This window comes from Cololabis saira, chromosome 10 (assembly GCF_033807715.1).
Source record: "Cololabis saira isolate AMF1-May2022 chromosome 10, fColSai1.1, whole genome shotgun sequence".
NCBI lineage: Eukaryota > Metazoa > Chordata > Actinopteri > Beloniformes > Belonidae > Cololabis > Cololabis saira.
In genome coordinates, this window is record NC_084596.1 from 13,969,943 (window position 1) to 13,988,888 (window position 18,946).

Genomic DNA, 18,946 nt, shown 5'->3' on the forward strand with positions numbered 1-18,946 from the left:
GTAATTTGTTCTTGATGATATACTACTTTCCAAAGCCAATTTCACAGCTTCTAAACCAGATGAGCAAATACCATTATCCATCGATATCAGTAACACTTCTCTTAAAATGAAGAAAAAAAAAAAAAAAAAAAAATCATCACAGGGCGAGCTGTCAAAATAACTTAGAGTATATGTGGAAGTGAGAAATCCCTTTCCATAACTGTAAATAAAAAACAGCAAATGCCCCGCTTTTTGCGTGTAAAAAGGAAATCCTAAATGTTCAGCATCCGTGTGTACACACATATTTACAAGAATCTGCTCATCTTCTTTTAGGTCTGTAGAGCATTAACACCGTAAAAACTGGTCAGGCTCTTTTAAGGGGGGAAGAGGAAAAAAAAAAAAAAAAAAAAAAAAAAAAGGGAGGGAAAAAAATCTCCACAGACAAAGAGGCCCAACCAGCAATAAAATATCTCAACTCTCAACTACTAAAACACAATAAAATATATAACACAACTTGATATACATGTAGAAAAAGCCTGAGGTACTTGCCAGAATATCTGAGGTCAGTCTGGAGGAGTAAGCAGCTGAGGGCTTACCCATTCAAAAAAAACAACAAACAAAAGAAAGAAAAAAAAAAAAAAAAAAACACGCACACAAAAACAGGATATTAGCCTCACATCATATCACGGATAGTTATTACATGTTAGTGTTATATTAACAAAGACTACATGTACATCTACAAATCCTTGAGTATCCTGGAATAGTCACAGCAGCATAACGGACATTCATGTATGGTATTCATGTTATGGTACAACTATGGCATTGCATTTGAGACAAAGGCAACCATTTGAGCTCTCCTTGCATGACATACAGTGACTGAGGTATCTGGGGAGCGGCGTCCGACTGAGTTTACTGACCAAACACCCATGGAAATTAAAAGAGAAAAAAAAAAAAGAAAGGAAAAAAAAAAAAAACAGACATGTTGCTTGATCGAGTATGGCCCTTGCAAGGGTGAACCCCAATACCTTTCCATGATTTAAAAGAAAAAAAAAAATGCTCTATCCGTTTCATATCATTTACTCTTCAGAATCTCACATGTACTTACACACACACACACACGCACACACACACTTAAAATTAATGCGTAACATTGCAACTCCAAACAGCATCCGTCAATGCCCCTGGCACCGGCAAAGGAGTAACTCTGAATTTCAACAATTATTTTTAAAAAAAGAAGAAAAAAAAAAAAAAAAAAAAAAAAAAAAAGGAAATCCAGGAATATGTCCATGATAGCTAGCTGGATTGGTTCTCAAATTAGAGAAATGTTCCAAAGAAGCCTGCTGTATACCTGAGAGGTAGTTCCAAGGACAATACACTTGTCCTAAATCTTTGAAAAGTCCAAAACGTCCGATAAAACTGCTCAGCTCTCATTTAGCTCCCTCCCTCCCGATAAACGGCTGTACTCCTACTTCCCCCCTCGCCCCTTTCTGAGGAATACACAGGTTTAAAGTAAGGGAGCACACTTTTGAGTTTAAAAATCGAGAAGCTTCAACCCCTGAGGAAGATGAATATATTTCGTCTAACAGTCTCAAAACGGTTCCTCCGAGGTGTGCAGCATGTCGTCTGAGGTTTGGAGCAAAGGTTCATTTCATTTGGCCGCAGACGATCATGACCACGACAGAAAAATTCAACAACGACAAACAACAACTCGTGAGGTAATGAAAAAAAAAAAAAAAAAAAAAAAAAAAAGAAAAAAGAGACTAAACACAAAAGAAATACATGAGGTAATGACAGGGTTTAAGATTTGACACATGGGTGTTATCAGACGTGCCCATCGCATAGCTTATTACTACTTCACTACAGCAGATGGATGTGTTAGTAAGATCTGACTTTAAAAGCAAAGAACAAACATCCAACAGGGGTGAACAGGGGTTAAAAAAAAAAAAAAAAAAAAAAATACCAGTATCGGGATGAAATAGCAGCTGCATTTAAGTTGCTAGGTTGTTTTTTTTTTTTCTTTTGTTGAGTTGTTAAATATTCACAGAGGTCCGCTGAGTTTGGATAAAAAAAAAAAGAAAAGAAAAAGAGAATAGTCAGGAGCTCAGGTGAAGGATGGTGTCACCCGTTCAGGTGCTGGACTCTTTGGGAGGTAGGTCTTCATTGATGAGCGACGTCACAATGGAGACGGGGCCGTCTGAGGTAGTGCTGCTTATCGTCCTGGAGATCTGACTGATCCGCTCTTCCACGCAGCCGGCCGACAGTCGCGCCTCTGCGTCGTGGTCCCAGCATTCTTCGATGGTCTCGCAGATCTGGCCCAGCCCCTGCCGTGGCAAAGAAGAAGTTATAGAAACACACGTTTAGTAGATGCGTCGTGCTATAATGTACACTAGGGCTGGGCGGTATGGATTAAAAAATGTACCACGATAATTTCTGGCATTTATCCCGATAACGATAAAAAAGATACCAATTCAACTCCACCTTTTAACTATAAATCTGCTCTAAAAGAATACTAAATGCTACTAAACTACACCAATTAAATTGAATTAATAAAAACCAATGAAATGAATCCACCTGTACTGCAAAACTGTAATGACTCCTTGCTCTCAGATCCCACTATGTTTGTTACACAAACGCGTATCAACGGGAATTTATCCTTTCTTTCTTTCTTTCTTTCTTTCTTTCCTTCTTTCCCGCACACGTACGTTGTGCGTCGATTTAACACAGAACCATAAATCCGGCTTTACACAAAAACGGAATTTATCGTTTTTACCGCGAGATGACAAATTCTTACCGTGGGGAATTTTTTTTGACGGTATATCGTGAACGGTAAAATACCGCCCATGTACACATATTTTTTTTATATGGGTCAATGACGTGACGCCTATATTTTCTGAAAAACTGATTTTTTTTTCTATTTAAAAAAAGGTTTAAATGGATAAAAAAATACATAATATATAAACTACCTGTCCCACATATGGACTCACTTGAATTTTACAAAAAATACTAGTTATTTGGGATTTTGTTGTTGTTTTAAGCGTCAAAATGTCATGTGGTGCGACCGTCCGACCAGGACTGTTGTTTTGAAAACTTTTTTTGAAATCACTCTAAATGTTTTTAAATCAATCTTCTGCCCTATCTGGCATGATTTCTAAACTGTCTTGTAGTGTGTGAGATTGCAACACATTTGTATTTATATTTCCATCATAATATACAAACAAAGTTTGACTGATGTCCATTTTATGAAATATCATGTGGCGCGACCGTTAAAAAAAACAACCATTTTTGTATAATACTGAAAACTTGTAAAAAAAAAAAAAAAAGATTTTAAGATGTTAAGGAAATTTATTTATTTTAATATGAATCATGGTTGCACCACATGACCTTTTTTAAGGCTAGTGCCAATTCATCTTGACAAAAAACTCTAAAATCACTTAATTTAAATTTTTTATATGAATGTATGTGTACACAACATTCTTAATGTTTGAACTACTGCAATAGATATTCTTTTTTTTAATTATTTTAAAATTGACCTGTTGAAAATCCTTATTCGTCATTGACCCATGTGCCTTGAAACTGTGGATATTACTGGCAAAGTTTCAGAAACTACGCAGCAACTGATCATTTTATGATGCTGAGTGGAAAAAAGGATGCAAGACATCCTGGCATTGCCGTCTCAACAGCAGCGGCCATTCTTTCACAATTACTCACAGGATGTTTGAGCCAGCAGTCCTTAATGACGGGACGCATCTTCTTGTGCACAACCACATCCTGCAGATCCTCCAGGGAGGGATGCTGACCTATTTCATCCTCAAACGGCAGCATGTACTCGCCAACAGTACCTGAGGATGGAAGGTCAGCCAACAGATAGGAAAGCTTTAATCGTATAACCAGAGCAGGATTTTGAAACGACAACACGTCCATTAGACATAAAGAGCAGCTATTTCCACATTAGAACTTTGGCCCTGATCGGGCTTGCTTTTGCAGACAAAATAAAAGGCTAATCCTGCGTTTATGAGGCCAGTCTGAAGCTAAATGACCTTTCACCTGTGGACCTAAATGGCATTCCTCCCCTGTTGGACTTACCCTCCATCTCTGTGCAGCGGGACACCAGCTCCCACAGCACCAGGCCCATGGCGTACATGTCTATCCTCAGGAAGGAGTCTCGCTGGAAGTTGATGGCTCCCTCCAGCACCTCTGGGGCCATGTACCGTCTCGTACCAACCTTCACAAAGATGGATTCAGGCTTGCGTGAGCATCCGCACGACTTTATCAAAGGGGACGACGTAAACGTTAAAAAAAGCCGGCGGGAAGTTGTTCGTACCTGGCCGTGCGTGTCTCCTGGGGGCTTTCCTGGTTCAAACCGCACAGCGAGCCCAAAGTCTCCAATGACTGCAGTTAAATCGTCTTTTATCATCACATTCTTACTCTTGAAGTCCCTGAAGAAGGAATTTCACAATAGTCATTAAAATAGCCTTGTTAATGGGTACGTTTAGTCACAGCAGTCAAATGAATTAGTCCACACACACCGAGACAAAACTACTCATTCACACACAAGCGATGGGGGGGGAGAAACATCTGATCTAAAAATATGAGAGGCTACTATCGGGGTTTTCAGAAGTGGGTCAGGTAATGAATCATGTGGATATTACAGAGCACTTAAACTGAGGCAATCAATGTCAAATTTAGGTTTGTGAAAGAGCGCCAGCGTGACAGGGTCCGGTCCACGGTTACATTACAGGAAAAAGAGACCGGCTTTGTTTTTATAAGTCCAACACAGCTCGGTGAATCTGTATTTCCTACACATTTGGATTACTGCTGCATTTATAAAGCTTAGGACACCAAAATGATGTTGGAGAACAGACAGAGTTGTTCTCCCACTGCTAGGTAGTTTTAAAAAACAAAAAAACTTTTTTTGTCCTGTTTTCTAGGGATGGGCGATATGGACTAAAAAATGTATCACAATAATTTCTGGCATTTATCCTGATAATGATAAAAATGACGATAAAAAAAATACCAATTCAACTCCACCTTTGTAACTATAAATCTATCACCACATTCAGTCTTTGGAGCCCCCAAATCACTGCTCTAAAAGATACTAAATACTACTGAACTACACCAATTACATTGAATTAATAGAAACCAGTTAAATGAGTCCACCTGTACTGCAAAACTGTAATGACTCAAGCTCCTCGCTCTCAGATCCGCCATGTTTGTTACACAAAAACGTCATCAACGGGAATTATTTTTCTTTCTTTCAGGCTCATATCTTTCTTTCTTTCTTTCTTTCTTTCAGGCTCATATCTTTCTTTCTTTCTTTCTTTCTTTCTTTCTTTCAGGCTCATATCTTTCTTTCTTTCTTTCTTTCAGGCTCATATCTTTCTTTCTTTCTTTCAGGTTCATATCTTTCTTTCTTTCTTTCAGGTTCATATCTTTCTTTCTTTCTTTCAGGCTCATATCTTTCTTTCTTTCTTTCTTTCTTTCTTTCTTTCTTTCTTTCTTTCTTTCTTTCTTTCTTTCGTTCAGGCTCATATCTTTCTTTCTTTCTTTCGTTCAGGCTCATATCTTTCTTTCTTTCTTTCTTTCTTTCGTTCAGGCTCATATCTTTCTTTCTTTCTTTCTTTCTTTCGTTCAGGTTCATATCTTTCTTTCTTTCTTTCTTTCAGGTTCATATCTTTCTTTCTTTCTTTCTTTCTTTCTTTCAGGTTCATATCTTTCTTTCTTTCTTTCTTTCTTTCTTTCAGGCTCATATCTTTCTTTCTTTCTTTCTTGCTCATATCTTTCTTTCTTTCTTTCTTTCTTTACGTTGTGCGTGGATTTAACGCAGAACCATAAATCCGGCTTTACACAAAAACGTCATCAACGGGAATATATTGTTTTTACCGCGAGATGACAAATTCTTACCGTGGGGATTTTTTTTTTACGGTAAAATATCGCCCATTCCTACTGTTTTCTGGTTTGCTTCTCCTACCTGTGTGCAATAGTGGGTTTGGGCCCCTCTCCCTTGTAGCTGGGAATGTCCTCATGGAGGTAGGCCAAGCCGCGGGACATGGTCTCTGCTATGTGACACAGCTCAGTCCAGGTCACAGTGTTACCCTTCAGGTGGTCTGTCAACGAGCCCTGCACGCACAAAAACACAAAAGGACCTGGGATTAACAACGGCGCAAGATTAAATCCATTTCCCAGAAGCTCTTGCTACTATCCAGCTCTCAATGAGAGGCCACGACGGTAACCTCACATAAGGACTGCTCCTGCAGCCACAAGTCCAAGGAAATCAACAATCAGAACCAACACCAAACTGAGACGCTACAGTGGCAGCGGGGGATGTATGGAATAAATTAGATAGAGATTTGAAATTATGTAGAACCTTAACTTTATTTAAAAAAACATTGAAAAGAAGGATGATTTCCTTATATTAAATTAATGAGTGGCTTGATGTTGAATTGGGTATTTATTTAATTGGTGATTTGCTTTGATTTTTTTAAGGATGAAGGAAACATGTAGACTGCACCTTTATTTTAAAAATCTTTTTTATTTTTTGAGGAATGTTTGTTATCCCCACAGAAGCAATTTGTTTAACTGGCAGTCTTTCTCTTACTTTATTTCATTAATTTAATTAATCTTTTTGAGGGTAGGCAAATAATAAGCTTTGCCTCAGCCTACCCCTTTTTCGGTCTAGATGTTATTTGTTTATTTGTATACTGGAAACTTTTTTGTTATGTTTTCTTTGAACAGTGTATTCGTTTTTTGTTGTCATTTTTATTCTTGGTTTTTTATTTTATTTTATTTTATTTTTTTTGTGTCATGACCAAAAATAAACTGAACTAAACTGAAAACTGAAAACTGAAACTGAAGTCGACAGAATAGATTGTTTTTCTAGCAAATGAAAGTCCAGTATAGTTAAGAAGATCGGGCAACCTTAATCAATACATTGCTTAAAACGTCTACAACACAAATAGGATTGTAAACATTCATCTGCAATGAAGCCGTGAATATATTGATGTGCAGAGAAATGTAAATAATAAATCTGTGTTACTGCCAAGAGTAAAAGCGTACACATCAGACGTGCCACATGAAATAAGTTTCTCTCATTAATTAAAGTTTAAAGTACTTCACGTGTGGAGACGCGTTCTCACCCTCTCATGAAACTCTGTGATAAGCCACAGCTCCGTCTCCAGGTTGGCTCCGTGTTTCTCTGCGGCGATGTAGCGCAAAAGGTTTTCATGCCTCATCCCTGGAGTCACGAATATGTCCCGCTCATTTTGCCATGACTGCTTATCCTGTCAACACAAGCCAAAGTTTCATGTGCACACCTTGAAGATTCAAAGGAAAGAATGCCGTCCTTTCATATACAACAGCATAGTAACCTTGGATGATTTCAGAAACATCGGGGCTTTTCACAAAGAGTTAAGGGCATGTATCTTATGGGAATTTGGTCATATAAAGCAGGAACCAAGACACATAACTGCGAAAGTAAATAGAATATAGATATTACTGACTTACCTGAACAGGGAAAATCTTTACAGCAACGTATTCGCTCATTAATTGGGCCTTCCACACACAACCGAAGCGACCCCTAGCTTTAATTTCCAGCAGTTGAAGTGGTTTCAGACCCACGTGAGGGGAGGGAGGTACAGGTCCAGGATCCTAGGTAAACAGGGAAAAAAATGTATTCAAACATTAGCAAAGTACAAAAGGTGACAGCACCCAAATGAGTCAGGCTAAACTGCTCGGACGATCCCTTTAGATGAAATTCAGAGTTCAGAATTTATTAAAGGATAGCCCCTTGAGATGTGCCATCTCCAGAGGTGTCAAAAGTATTCACATTCATTACTCAGGTAGAAGTATAGATACTAGAGTTTAAAAATACTCCTGTAGAAGTTGAAGTATCAACTCAAGTTTTTTACTCAAGTAAAAATATAAAAGTACTGGTTTCAAAACTACGTAAAGTATAAAAGTAAAAGTAATGTAAGGGGGGAAAAAGCCATTAAGGACAAAAGCCATTGAAAATGAATGTATCTTAGTATAATGCAAATATATTAAAGAACCATATATGTGTACTATAGAGCATTAACATGTGTTTCAGAGAGCAGGAGATATGATGACTAGTTGCCTATAAGTATTGTAATGGTGCAAAAAGTCAAACTTCAGGGGCATGTTATCATTTATCCTAACCTTTATTGGAATGTACATCCAAGTTTAGTTGCAGGAATCTGAGGGAACGGATGTAAGAACAAAACTGGACAAGAACATCTGAAACAACCACAACCAAATTCACTCTATCCGGATGGAGCAATTTAACTGGATCGTTTTATTTTAAAGGCCCAAATGAAATAGAGTAACGAGGCTGTTTTTAAAATGTAAGGAGTAAAAAGTACAGATAATTGCGTGAAAATGTAAGGAGTAAAAGTAAAAGGTGGTCTGAAAAATAATTACTCGAGTGAAGTATAGATAACCAAAATTTCTACTTAAGTAAGGTAACGAAGTATTTCTACTTCGTTACTTGACACCTCTGGCCATCTCATTTTCAAGGGGGTCCCAAAGTTGGGATTGATGCGTCTCACCTCGCTCAGGTCCACGTGGCCGTACGGAGGTTTGCGGTGTCGGTACATCCACAGCGCCAGGACCAGGGCCAGGGACAGGACGCAGAGCGGCAGCAGCGAGTACACCAGCACGTTGAGCAGGGACGGCACTCGCGGTGGAGGCCGGATTTTCACTGTCAAGGAGGAACACAATATTTACATGTCAACTTTATTACTTGTGGGTTATAAGCAACATTGACTGCGTTTACATGCACTCAATAACCCTTTTAAAACCCGAATATTGGCAATAACCCAAATTTGCACGGCCATGTAAACACCAATAACCCCTTTGAATAACCCGAATTTGCTCATATTCCGGTTTTTAAAAACCCAGATATGACCCCTGGGTTACTCCTTTTAAAACCTGAATATTGGGTCATGTAAACGCCTAACGGAATATCCCGATCAAACGGAACATGAATTTGTTTTCTGCGCATGCTCTGTTCCCAAGGAATCCTGGTCTTTTGAGTCCAGGAAGTTCTTATAAACACGGAGAAACACAAGACCACGCCACACTTTTGGAGTGAGGAGGAGACTAAACACTTCATAAATGTAATGAAGGATATGAACATTTTGGCATTTGTAGACGGTAGAAAGTACCGGGATAGCGAGATTTACAAGAAGATGAGCGAAAAGTTGCGCAAAGCAGCATTTGTTTTGAATTTGGATACAGGAAGAAGCAGCGGAAATGACACTAATTGCGTCATCACGTTCTCCGTGCGTCGCTGTTTTGATGGAGATGTCCCGAATGATTAATTACCATGTAAACAGGGATAACCCTGTTTGCTCACTCATGTAAACGGAATATTCCGAATGTTTCAGTAACCGGAATATTAGCAATAACCCGAATTTTGACCGCATGTAAACGTAGTCAGTGTAAGCCCCCACCACGGATGGCAAGAGCTGGTTTTAAAAGAGAGGAACTTTCATGGAGATTATCCAGCCTTGATCTTTGACTATCAAAAGGAGTCACTGCTGTGAATGTGAGGAAACGCTCCAAGTAACCTTGAAAGATATATTTTTAAACCTCTTAGTCTGACTACACACACAAAAGTACTGGATCCAGCAAAACACTTAAGTCAAACAACCTCAGTGTACTTCCGCACTCAGCAAATAGCTTTCATATGCAATAGCTATTAGTAAAATATGTGAAAATAAAAAAAAAAAACAGAAATAAGTACAAAATGAAAATGTGGAACTGAAGGGAACACATGCACAAGCCTTTCCACCATCACTAATCAGCAGGGCTGACATGAATGAAGATTCGATAGCCTAAATCAGTATTTTAAATCATTAAAACAGTAAATCGACAATATTTATGAAGACATTGCACCTAGATTAAACCAGCTCTGACACGACAATACCATGCAACGATCTCAAGGTCAAGCATCTGCACATGATCCAAAGTCACTTCCAAATAAGTTTAAAAGGTGAGGAAAGTACAAAAAGATCACAAGTCTAGAACTTTGGCAAATGATCTGAAAACTGTAACAATTTAATAATCTTATAGCTACCACGAGGTAAAGAATTGCCATCTAAAAGTGTTTTCAAGCTCAAAAATGCAGCAAAAGAAGAAAAATATCTGTGTCCTGCTTGCAGTTTACGTAAAAATGGATTGGCCACTCACCTTGGTTGCCATTACCGATCATGTCAGGAAGGTGAGTGAATCGCTCATTGCAGTAGTTTCCCTCACAGCAGCAGAAAAACACCTGAGGGTTTTCCTCCATGGAGATACACTCTTGCCTAGAACAACCAGAGACAAAACCCAAAGATCAGACAGAAATTGAGGCATAGACACAAAAAGATCACACTTTTTTCCATGCATGACATAGCTGTTTAACAGTCATGTGGATGGATGTCTGACTGTTGTCTGACTGTTGTTGTCTGCGGTGCTTGAACTCTCCGAGGACAAAGTAATACGAGTCCAATTTGTTGTCTAGACTCTTAAACTGATGTATCATTTAGCTTTGGTTACAGGTATCGGTGTCAACATGAGAGCTGAGAAACTCTTTAATGGCAAAATATAGTTCAATAAAGTTGTTGAATTATACAGGAGCGTCAAACACAATGGAATAATACAGGAAATGTGCAGGAGTGCAAAAACACGAATCTAGCAGCAACATAATGGATTTCAACCGTATCGACGTTATTTGACAGCGTAAAGTTTATTTCTGAGGTCTTCAAGCTGGCATATATACACAACTGTCTCAGAAAATTAGAATATTGTGATAAAGTCCTTTATTTTCTGTAATGCAATTAAAAAAACAAAAATGTCATACATTCTGGATTCATTACAAATCAACTGAAATATTGCAAGCCTTTTATTATTTTAATATTGCTGATTATGGCTTACAGTTTAAGATTCTCAGAATATTCCAATTTTTTGAGATAGGATATTTGAGTTTTCTTAAGCTGTAAGCCATGATCAGCAATATTAAAATAATAAAAGGCTTGCAATATTTCAGTTGATTTGTAAAGAATCCAGAATGTATGACATTTTTGCATTACAGAAAATAAAAGGACTTTATCACAATATTCTAATTTTCTGAGACAGTCCTGTATTCTTAATAACCTGTTAACATTTTTACATGCTGCTTATTAATGTAAAAGTACCACTACTTCCATGACAAGAATCAGTAATCAGCAGAAATTGGATACTAGTACATGAAAATCACAAAATTAAAGTTTAAATATCACAAATGGTATAAAACATTGCAAAAAAAAGAAAAAGGTATTTGACACACACACACACGTGCACGTCATCTAGGATAGAATTACTTTGGGTTTCTTTTCTCCAGCCTGGAGCTTTCATGAGCCATCAGAGGTCTCCGGGTAGCTCTAAATGCTGCAGATGGAATTAGTCTGTGCGGTACAAATCCTACAGTAGCACATAAAGCCCCCTAACTTACAAAACCCTGAGTACCCACCATAACCATCTGCCAAAACCAGCCACGGACACTGTGGTGGACTCTGAACTGTTCACGGGAGCCGTGAGGCCGTTTGCAGAGAGAGAACCGACGGGAGAGATGTGCCGGTCGCAGGGCATTTTCCTTTACATCAATCACTACTTTTGGAAATTAGTTTCTGACGTTTTCCTGGCACCGTGCTGTGTTGTGTGTTAGCATCTTAAATCACCGATCACACAAGCAGGGCTCCAGACTAACTTTTTCACAGGTAGCACTGGTGCCACCTAGCTTTTCATTTAGTAGCACCAAAACAAATTAGGTAGCACCATATTTTTCACTGCTAACATTAGTTACATTATTAAGCATTAATTAACTGTTTACAGATTAACAATCATTATGTATAGGAAACACATATAGCCTACAGTTAGGCTAATTAATGTGATGAGTTAGTTAATAAATTAAAAGTTGGATAATATAATTTATATAAATGCTTAGTAATGTTAATGTACTAACTAATGTTAGGCTAATTAAGGTGACTTTATGGTAAAGTGCATTTTTGCAGCAATATCGCTGCAGAACCAAGAAAATGCTACATTTAGTCTGGACTACCTCACCCATCAGACAATCTAGCAACAAAAATCAATATAACCATTAATATACAGGACTGTCTCAGAAAATTAGAATATTGTGATAAAGTCCTTTATTTTCTGTAATGCAAAAATGTCATACATTCTGGATTCATTAAAAATCAACTGAAATATTGCAAGCCTTTTATTATTTTAATATTGCTGATCATGCTTACAGCTTAAGAAAACTCAAATATCCTATCTCAAAAAATTAGAATATTCTGGGAATCTTAATCCTAAACTGTACGCCATAATCAGCAATATTAAAATAATAAAAGGCTTGCAATATTTCAGTTGATTTGTAATGAATCCAGAATGTATGACATTTTTGTTTTTTTAATTGCATTACAGAAAATAAAAGAACTTTATCACAATATTCTAATTTTCTGAGACAGTCCTGTAAACTTGCTGGCGTGGTTGTGCTTGAACCACTTCTGAATATCCATGGTTACTTTGTGTTAACGGAGCAGCAGAGAGCAGCGTCTTGCTGCTGCAGGAAACTGCGCGCTGGACGCAAATGAGTGACGGACACTGGCTGATTTATGGTACCGCGTTACACCAACGCAGATCTTACGGCGTAGGATACGCAGGGACGGTGCGTACCCTGCGCGTCGCCGCGTACCCGACGCCGTAGATTTAACGCGGAACCATAAATGAGGCTTAACGCGGGCGCATTTATCAGTTTTCTTTTCGTCTTTTCAACTGAGCAAACACATAAACTGAGGGTGCAATGCTGATGCACCCTCGTAGAACCGGGCCTGGGCCTGTCCCTCGTATCTTAACCACGGGAACCGTGCCATTGTTGTTGAAAGCTGTACTTTTTTTTCTTCTCCCCACTCTCCCCCGGGTCTTTCGCCAACCTGTCACTCTCTTCATCAGAAGAAGAAGAATCCGATTCTTGTCGTTCCCTCTGCTAACCATTCTCCTCCTCCTCCACCAGCCTCTGGCACATCTTTCTTCTTAAAATAATCGACTATAGACCGCTTCATACTGCGCTTTGTTTACCTTTTTGAGCGCGCTGCGTGTACGCACGTAACGTGCGCAGACCGTACCAGGTGCAGTCAGACAGAGAGAGAGGAGAAATAGGACTCGCAGTAATGAGCCAGAAAGTAAGATTGTATTATCAACCACTCCATTAATGCACTAACACACCCGAGTGAAAAAAAAATATACATATATTTTTTTTTTCCACTAGTCCTCTTGCAAGTAGCACCGGCGCGACCTCATTAAATTTTAACTCGCACCTTAATAAATTAGGTCGCATATGCGACCTAATAGGTCGCACTCTGGAGCCCTGCACACAAGCCCAACAGTCCAAAAACACCTCTATATCTGACTGTATCCAGGCACCGCCTGTGCTTGTATGTCCGTGTCTCCGTGGAAATGGGAGTGAATGCTTGCTAACTAGGGTTGCACTGATTGCTCAGCTGGTGACCGGACTTGGACCATTTTCAGCTTGACCGGAGTGAGTGCTGACCGCTAAATAGGTACTTGAAAATCCACATGTTTTTTATGCTCCCCTCTCCTCTCCCCTTCAAGTGAACACAACATGCCCACTAACCACTCAGGAGCTCACACTAGCACAGCATGAATTTGGTATCCAAGTTTTTAATAAACAGGATTCCAAACTGATTGTTTTGAGCCTGTGCCATTATTTATTTATCCATTTGTTTTTTTCCCTTACACATACTACAGTCCAAACTGCAAATTTCCTGACTTTTATGTTGAAAGAGTCTTGTGCCGTGTTCAATATATCTAATCATCCACTACGTCATCAAGAGTTTCCTGACAAAAGAAATACTCTAGAGCAGTGGTTCCCAACTTTTTTCCTTGGAGCCCCCCTACTTGTGTCTAAGACCAGCCAGGCCCCCCGCCCTTTACGTACTAGCACCAAAATAGTCTTAAATTGAAAAAATTAACATTAATTATGTTTTTTTGATACATTTCTCTTTGGTTTACTCTGTATACATATGACTTTGTTTTTCTCCAATGTCCCCAATGTATAAAATACGCACAAAAGGACATAAAAAGGACATAAAAACATTTCTGAAAAATGTCTAATTTAATATGAGACCAAATTTTTTTAAACATTTTTCTTTAACAACCTGTCGGAGTAAATTAAATGTTGAGTAATGATATAATAATAATAATAATAATAAGGTATGAAATAATTTCCTGTGTTTGTCACCCATGTATAAAAAACCCAAATAATATTCAAGACATTCATAAATTATTCTTAACAATGTCTTATGAATGACTCATTCGCAAATATAAAGTACAAAGTTTCGCGCCCCCCAGAGATCTCTGGCGCCCCCCCAGGGGGGTCCCGGACCCCAGGTTAGGAGACACTGTTCTAGAAGAAATAAAATGGGAATACCTTCTACAGAGCATTTTGTAAGGAGAAAACTACTAGAAGAGGCCAAAATGAAAGCAAAACTCAACACAGCACAAGCAGGAACTGCCATTCATGAAGCTCAAGGGACACAGAAATGTTTAAAAAAAAGAGGAATGGAGTAAAGTGAAAGGTAGCGTTGTCCACTGTTCACCAGTACAGAGGTTAAACTAGGAGAACTGAGTGATGTGCCCTTTACAATAGTTCAGTTTGAGGCTACAGAGCTCCTAGTAAAGACTTTTAGTCTGGAGCTCTGCCGAGTTTAGAAAGTCAGAAACTTGCAATTTGGGACACGTTTGTCATCTTTACATCATGGCAGAGGAAACATCAGAGGCCAATCGCAGAAAAAGCAGCTTTTGACAGCAGAGTAAACTAAGAAAAGGATGGAAGTATGCAGCCTGCTGCTCAGTAATAGTTTTCCAGAAACATTAGCTACCATTAAAATTGGTCACTAATTTAAGTCCAGCTGTCTACCCTTTGCTATTAAAATATGAGATTGCAGTAGGTTTCCAATTCAAATCTTCCATTAAATTCAAAATAGAGTGCATGTTGAGAGAGAAACGTTTGTGTGTGTGTGTCTGTGTTCAGCTGAGTGGTTGTGTTCTGCAAGTAGTGTCGTCCTTTGCACTCCAAAAAATACAAAAAAAGAACTGTACAGCCTGCACAGCTGCACAGATGGCAACTCCTTCTTTGACACATTACGTTGCAAACCCCATCTGGCAGCATCATAGCAACCGAGCTGTATAACTTGGATGTTAGATGTCCTGAATTTCTTCACAAACCTGACGTTGACGCCACAATAAGCGGACAAAGGAATTCAATACAAAACTTGTTTTGAATCTTTTATAGGTGTCTGCCTTAAGGCGGCACAAAGGCATCATAAATAGTTTTACAAATGAAACGCAAAGAGGCAAAATAACCAAGAAAAGTTTCACATCATTTGCTGAAATAGTGGCATTAGAATAAAAATTTGAGCCAAAATTGTTTTCCTTACTGTGAAAAGCTGTTCTCTACAGTAAGGTCCACTAGTATTACGAGTTACGGTACGTTTTTTTTTGTGTGATCGATGTCTACATTTAGGTCACAATAGGACTGCAACGATTAGTTGAGTTTGTCGACAAAAATCCATGATTAAAACAGTCGCCAATAAATATAATTGTTGACTATTGTCTGTCAAAAAAAAAGAATAAAAGTGAAGTATCTCCTTTCTTCCTTCTTATCTCTGCTGAAAAATGAATGCGCACAAAAGCGTTTAGCTGCTATTGTGCGCATGCATTTCTCCGGCACAACGTATGTTTTTCAGCAGAGTAAGGCATCTTCATTTCTTCCCATCTCTGCTGAGCTGCACATGTGCAATAGAGTAACCAGGTAACCAATATGGCGGCAACCGATGCAACACCATGGCGACTGGTAGCTACGTTAAAAAAATAAGTGTTTTTGAATGAAGTGTACATCTTTTTTCTCTTTTATTTTTAATTAGTACATAATATAAGCAATCTCATGCAAAATGTAAAAATTGAGAGCTAAATAAGAGCCAGTTAATAATTATGAGATTCATAATCAGATTAGTCGACTAATCGTTTCAATAGCCGACTATCGGAATAGTCGTTAGTTGAAGCCACGGATCACAACATGTTTTATTTCATTGCAACACTGACTGCGTTTACATGCAGACAATAACCCTTTTAAAACACGAATATTAGCAATAACCCGGGTTTGCACGGCCATGTAAACACCAATAACCCCTTTGAATAACCCGAATTTGCTCATATTCAGGTTTTTAAAAACCCGAATGTGAGCCCTGGGTTACTCCTTTTAAAACCTTAATATTGGGTCATGTAAACACCAAACGGAATATCCCCATCAAACGGAACATGAATTTGTTTTCTGCGCATGTTCTGTTCGCAAGGAATCCTGGTCTTTTGAGTCCAGGAAGTTCTTCTAAAACACGGAGAAACACAAGACCACGCCACACTTTTGGAGTGAGGAGGAGACTAATCACTTCATAAATGTAATGAAGGATATGAACATTTTGGCATTTGTAGATGGTAGAAAGTACCGGGATAGTGAGATTTACAAGAATCTGAGCGAAAAGTTGCGCGAAGCAGCATTTGTTTTGAATTTGGATACAGGAAGAAGAAGCGGAAATCACGTCATGACGTTCTCCGTGCGTCGCTGTTTTGATCCCGATATCCCGAATGATTAATCACCATGTATACAGGGATAACCCTGTTTGCTCACGCATGGAAACGGAATATTCCGAATGTTTCAGTAACCGAAATATTAGCAATAACCCGAATTTTGACTGCATGTAAACGTAGTCAGTGTATGAAAGGCAAAAATCTCTGACAGTCCACTTCTGGACCCGAGTGTATACGAGATTAAATAAATAACATCACAACAGATGTACCAAAAAGGGTTTTGGAAGAAAAGGCTTGCCTTAATGTTTCATACACTGCTCTTTTAGATCTAAAGAGAAGAGAAGTAGAATTCTGGTCTATAAAACAGGATAAACTGTAATACCTTTTCAGCTGGATGTTATTTTTGCAAATGTTACACCACTGATGCATGATCACAGAGTTCCAGTGAGTTCTGAAACGTGCAGGTTTTTGGAAAACGTAAGGGATAATAGGTGTTACATTTTTAGTATGATAGAGTTCAACTTTTGGTCTAAACCAAAATTGGAAAGATTATTTTGTAAACTGTCATTTAAATGGTCATATGTGTCTATGTAATGTAAGTTTTTGATCAATTGTTCAAAAACAGTCACGTGTTTGAACAGTTTTTTCTTTTAAAAATAAAACAAAGCCTAAAATAGATATTCAAATTCAAGTATGAGAAAACCAAATGCCTAATTAACACAACAAATGCAGAACAATAATTGTTTCGTCATCAGATCTTTTTGTGTCCTTGAAAGTGTGAGAGAATGAGAGGGAGAAAAAGTAACATGTGACAACACATGGGCGCTCTGATCACACATTTCTCCCGGTACAAATGTAAATACAAACGGAGCCCAGACCTGTCATAGCAGTTGAAGTCATCCAGCCAGCAGCCTTTCTTCACCAGCTTGATGGTCCCTGAGGAGTTGAGCCAGGAGGCATAACAGTGCAGTCTCTTGTCCTTCTCCCCTTCGCAGCGCTCGAAGCCACTCTGGTTGGTCCTCTCCGTACGCCAATTATCATTGTAGTAGACGCACTCCCGGGTCTCCGCTTCCCCGAGACTGTACCCTGATACGGACAGAAGGGCCTTGGTCAGCTTGGATCGTAATGAATTGAACCTCAACAGCGAAAAAGCACAGACATATGGCGCAGAATCCACTTTGTGTGCCATGAAGAAACATCTTGGAGCAGAGACTCCATCATCACTCTGGCTTGTAGCCAGCTCTGGGAGCTCTCTGTAGTGAAAAGGGAGTTCCTCTGGGCAAAGAAATTGTTGAATACTGGCTCAGCATAATCCCATTGACTAAAAAAAAAAAAAATCTTTTCAGAGATGGGGGAAACCGGCAAAATGGATGGAGAAATTACAGAATTTAATTAGCTATAAAACAATGATCACCCTGCTGTGGTATAGAAACAGGGCACACACACACACACACACACACACGCTGGCTTCGTACTTCTATAGATAAGGATTCCTACTCTTGAGACACATCTGTGAAGGCAGATAAGACTGTCTTCTTTAGGGACCATTTTAAAGTAAAACACTTGTTCCAGCTTAACTATGGGGTTATAATAGCTGCCAGTCTTCATTTATTCGTAGGAAAGGTTGTTATTGGGGGAAAAAAAATGGACTCCGATATTGGATACAGACCCAAAAATAACAGAAGCAGATAAGATGTACATGTCATTTGAATATCTTGGAAATTCAATGCTTAATCTTTGTTCAGAGAAAAATAGTGGCTGTCTCTTTAAATCCCTGCCTATACAGGAGCCTGCCCATCCCCCAGCGTTACCCCCACCAACCCATTACACACACACACATTCACACGTTTAGCTGTGCAGCAGCATACAATGGACTTCATTATATCATATAGGGATGCATGAAATGACCAAACATCATGCTTGTTACAAAGTGTAAGCATAAAAAAAAAAAAAAATGTAGAAGGGGATTAAAACACACAAATTCACTCACACACTCCTATAGCAGAGATGTTCAATGCTCCATTGAGCCGAGATGGCATTTCTGATATCTGTGGTCACATGATCTGGGAGGACTTTTACTACAAGATCATTCCCTGCCCCCCTCCCACTGAGCTGAGCTCTTTTTTTTTTACACTGCAACATGATTTCTGGAGAAGCAGCTTACTGTACTCTCCGTGTTGTAATCTATAAACCATAAATACATTCACTGCAGCCCCATTTGACGCACAGGAGGCTGCTGTGGCTCAATTAAAATTTCAACACAAGTCAAGAATGAGCTCACAGCTTTATATACATACACACACATACACATACATATACACAC

The 18,946-nt window shown here is 38.8% G+C and overlaps 1 protein-coding gene across 2 annotated transcripts in view; it reads right to left on the minus strand.

The window, feature by feature from the left end:
- Positions 1–1,971: 1,971 nt before the first annotated feature.
- LOC133451869 (activin receptor type-2B-like) overlaps positions 1,972–18,946 on the minus strand; it is an 18,208-nt gene continuing 1,233 nt past the window's right edge. The window contains exons 2-11 of one of the 2 annotated variants that reach the window (XM_061731018.1): positions 17,502–17,709; positions 10,195–10,301; positions 8,541–8,692; positions 7,480–7,623; positions 7,113–7,256; positions 5,948–6,096; positions 4,301–4,415; positions 4,063–4,201; positions 3,688–3,818; positions 1,972–2,300 (exon numbers count right to left, since the gene is read on the minus strand). In XM_061731018.1, coding sequence (XP_061587002.1) covers positions 2,106–2,300; positions 3,688–3,818; positions 4,063–4,201; positions 4,301–4,415; positions 5,948–6,096; positions 7,113–7,256; positions 7,480–7,623; positions 8,541–8,692; positions 10,195–10,301; positions 17,502–17,709 — 1,484 coding nt within the window. In that variant the 3' untranslated portion in view covers positions 1,972–2,105. Of the gene's footprint in view, positions 2,301–3,687; positions 3,819–4,062; positions 4,202–4,300; positions 4,416–5,947; positions 6,097–7,112; positions 7,257–7,479; positions 7,624–8,540; positions 8,693–10,185; positions 10,302–17,501; positions 17,710–18,946 lie in introns of both variants that reach the window. The other variant, XM_061731017.1, reaches the window with a different exon arrangement.